The 3,758-nt window shown below is 33.2% G+C and overlaps 1 protein-coding gene across 1 annotated transcript; it reads right to left on the reverse strand.

The window, feature by feature from the left end:
* Positions 1-294: 294 nt before the first annotated feature.
* LOC100260260 (beta-amyrin 6-beta-monooxygenase) lies at positions 295-2,232 on the reverse strand. Its single transcript, XM_002279436.4, has 3 exons — positions 1,244-2,232; positions 785-972; positions 295-692 (listed from the first exon to the last, which is right to left on the reverse strand). The coding sequence occupies exons 1-3, from the start codon at positions 2,199-2,201 to the stop codon at positions 387-389; spliced, it is 1,452 nt and encodes a 483-aa protein (XP_002279472.1). The 5' UTR covers positions 2,202-2,232; the 3' UTR covers positions 295-386.
* Positions 2,233-3,758: the final 1,526 nt, after the last annotated feature.

Below are 3,758 nucleotides of genomic sequence, written 5' to 3' on the forward strand. Positions count from 1 at the left end.
CATCTTGCCAACATGAGGTAGAGTTGGAGCATGGACTTGCGGAGACTCAACAACAATAGCTTGATATCCAATATGAGCTAGTTAATTGACCAATTGGAAGCCAACGAAATCAATAACATCAACAATTTGAAGAGATTTTACGTCATCTACGATTTAGCCAAGGATCCTGATGATCCCTCACGATGTAGCCAACAAAATCAATAACATCAACAACAATTCGGAACATAGATTTTTTCTGTCACATTAACTATTCGTTTTGGGTGAGAATAGGACCAAACAAGCCCCAGTTAGACATGAAATCAATATTGGGAGCCATATTATTGAAACATTAAAATGCACCACAAATATAGCTTAATTCTTACATGGTTCCGTTATCAAGTCCTAAATCAATATATATTTTCTAGAGGCTGGAGGCAAATAGGGAAGCCCTTTTCTGGAATGGGAGACGGATTATAAGAAATCTTTTCGTTTGGATCTACTCTCTCCCATTTGAATTTCGTCACAATATTATGTATGAAAACAAGTACTTGAGCTCGAGCATATTCCCTTCCTGGGCACATCCGAGGTCCTCCCCCAAAGGGTACAAAAGTGAATGGTTCAGGTCCTCTTCCTTCAAATCTTGAGGGATCAAATTTCTCATGATCTGGAAAGTATTTGGGATTTCTGTGTGTTGTATTCACGTTCCAATGTGTCTACAAGACAGAAAAATTTGCAGCAATTCATGACTATATAACACAGAACTTTCTTTAATGGAAGCATATTTATGGCAAATTAATGTACCTACCTTCCATCCCTTTGGCATAGTAAAACCTGCGTAAGTGAAGTTTTTAATGACTTCCCTAAAGGCTCCTTGAACAGGTGGCGTTAGCCTCATTGTTTCATTTGCCACATTCCAAGAATATCTCATCTTTTGAATGTCATCCCAGTTCAGATATTCTTCTGAGCCCTTGCCCTTTGCGATCTCCATTTGTTCTATTTGATCAAAGAAGTCAAATCTTAAATTAGGTAACGTCACAATCCATAGCTATTAGGCAATCTAATGCCATTGAACATAAACTACATGAAATGAACTCTATCTAGATCATCAACACCATTTGATAGATCCTAGCTTGGATTACTTGTGGAGAATTTTCAAAATGGGATTATGGACTCGACAGATTACTTGTTAAAGCCATGCATGCATGCATGCATGCTTGAAAGAGATTCCATGGAGAGGAGGCAAAGATACTTTGCCTGGGATTACCTTTAAAGACTTCATTATAGATACTGGGAAACTCTGCCAGATACTTGAGAACAAATGTGATAACCGCACTTGTGCTGTCATGGGTTGCCAGCAGTAGACAAATAAGGTGAGTACTGATCTCCGTTTCACTCATAATCTCACCATTCTTATTTGCTTCTAAAAGCATGTGGGACAGAAAGTCTCTGGCTGCTGAGTTTCCTTTCTGTCCTAATTCCATTTTCCTCTTGTTGATGATTGCTAGAAGCTCTTTGTGGACGATGTTGCGTGCTTTGATAGCCCGGTTGAATGCTGTACCAGGAATATCTAAAGGTACAGAAAGGAACCCAGCCATAATAAGTTCGAAAGGATGAGAAATTCTGGCAACACACTGAGGATCATCAACCTTCATAAACAACCGGCAAGATAATGCGAAGGCATACTTCTTTACGAGTGGAAAAACCTTCACTTCTCTATAAGGAGCCCAATCCATATCTATGTGCATACCTGCCATCAAATCCATGATGGCTACATAGTGTTTCAGAGCTTCTGGCTTGAGAAATTCTGGAAGAAAGCTAGGAGTTTTGATCTGATCTTGTGTTGCAGGGTTATCAAAAAGCGAGGGGAAGTACAAAATCTTCTTCATGGAGCGGTGCCACCACGAGGTGACAAGCTTATTCTCATTGGAGAAGAAAAACTTGTTCCCTGGTGCACCACACATCACAGCCATGTTCTCTTCCATCAAGGAGATCCGGAATACTTCAGGGGAGTACTTGTTCATTCTATCATTTATGAACCTCTCTGGATTTCCCCTTTGAGCTGCTAAGGCAAACTGCATTGTTTCCCCGATGATGGGCCAGCCTTTTCTACCAGGGGGAAGCTTTGAATTGGAAGATTTGTGGTGATAAGCAAGGAAGATTATGCCAAGAGATATAGTGGAGAGTACTATAAGGTAAAGTAGATATGAGAAGAAGAGATCCATGTCTTTTACTCGATGATAACAATGAGGACAAAGAGAGGATGGAAATAGAAAATCCCAAACTAATTTGGGAATTTATATAGGCAAGTGAAGGACTTTGAGATGGAAGTTGCATGCTTGGCTCATTACCTTTACTGAACTTCCCTTCTACTAAGATCACATTACAGTCTGTATTCCAACTTTTTTCTTCTCTTTTTTGGTGCTCTAATTTTTCTCTCATTTTTCAACTGTCACGCTTCAAACTAAGAATCTGTTTGATAATGATTTTAAAAAAATGTTTTTAACCTAAATAGTATTTTTTAAAATAAAAATAAGTATTTGATAAAATTTAAAATATATTTTTAAAGATCTAAAAAATCATTTATAATATTAGAAAATCACTTGTAATTATTTTTGAAGAAACACTATGAATGTGTTTGGTAAGTGGTTTATGGTAAGTGGAATAACATTGTATTCGCATTTTAAATGGACAAATTGCATGTAAGAATAGCTCATTGTGGTGTAACTCATTTTTTGAAAATACGAATTTCGTCTTTTTACATTAAATTTACCTTTTAAAAAGAGTTCATTGAACTTGTTTTTGAAAATTTGAATTCAGTATTTTTACATTGAACTTGTCTTTAAAAAAAAATAAGTTTAGTATAATTGACATGTCTTTTTATTGTGGTGTAACTCATTTTTGAAAATATGAATTTAATCTTTTTACATTAAATTTATCTTTTTTTAAAAAGAGTTTATTGAATTTATTTTTGAAAATTTGAATTCGGTATTTTTACATTGAACTTGTCTTTACAAAAAAAAAGGGTTTAGTATAATTAACATGTCTTTTCATTGTGGTGTAATTGAACTTGTCTTTACAAAAAATAGGTTTAGTATGATTAACATGTATTTTCATTGTGGTGTAACTCATATCGGAAAATATGAATTTAGTCTTTTTACATTAAATTTATCTTTTAAAAAAAGGAGTTTATTGAATTGGTTTTTTTAAATTTGAATTCGATATTTTTACATTGAACTTGTCTTTACAAAAAAAAAAGGTTTAGTACGATTAACATGTCTTTTCATTGTGGTGTAACTCATTTTTGAAAATACGAATTTAGTCTTTTTACATTAAATTTATCTTTTAAAAAGAGGAGTTTATTGAACTAGTTTTTTTAAATTTGAATTCGATATTTTTACATTGAACTTGTCTTTACAAAAAATGGGTTTAATATGATTAACACGTCTTTTCATTGTGGTGTAACTCATTTTTTAAAATACAAATTTAGTCTTTTTACATTAAATTTATCTTTTAAAAAAAGGAGTTTATTGAACTGGTTTTTTAAAATTTGAATTCGGTATTTTTACATTGAACTTGTCTTTACAAAAGACAGGTTTAGTATAATTAACATATCTTTTTTGTAATCCATCTTTGAAAGTATGAATTTAATCTTTTTACATTAAATTTATCTTTTAAAGAAAAGAAGTTTATTGAACTTGTTTTTTAAAATTTGAATTCAGTATTTTTGCCTTGAACTTGTATTTACAATAGACAAGTTTGATATAATTAACATGTTTTTT

Source organism: Vitis vinifera, chromosome 18 (genome assembly GCF_030704535.1).
Source record: "Vitis vinifera cultivar Pinot Noir 40024 chromosome 18, ASM3070453v1".
NCBI classification, from domain to species: domain Eukaryota; kingdom Viridiplantae; phylum Streptophyta; class Magnoliopsida; order Vitales; family Vitaceae; genus Vitis; species Vitis vinifera.

Bases quoted from the DNA above. Each gene is read 5' to 3' on its own strand.
- LOC100260260 (XM_002279436.4), bottom strand. From the start codon at position 2,201: ATGGATCTCTTCTTCTCATATCTACTTTACCTTATAGTACTCTCCACT. The intron at 973-1,243 runs GTAATCCCAGGC...TTGATCAAATAG, and splicing joins CTATAATGAAGTCTTTAAAG to AACAAATGGAGATCGCAAAG. The intron at 693-784 runs GTAGGTACATTA...TCTGTCTTGTAG, and splicing joins CTATGCCAAAGGGATGGAAG to ACACATTGGAACGTGAATAC.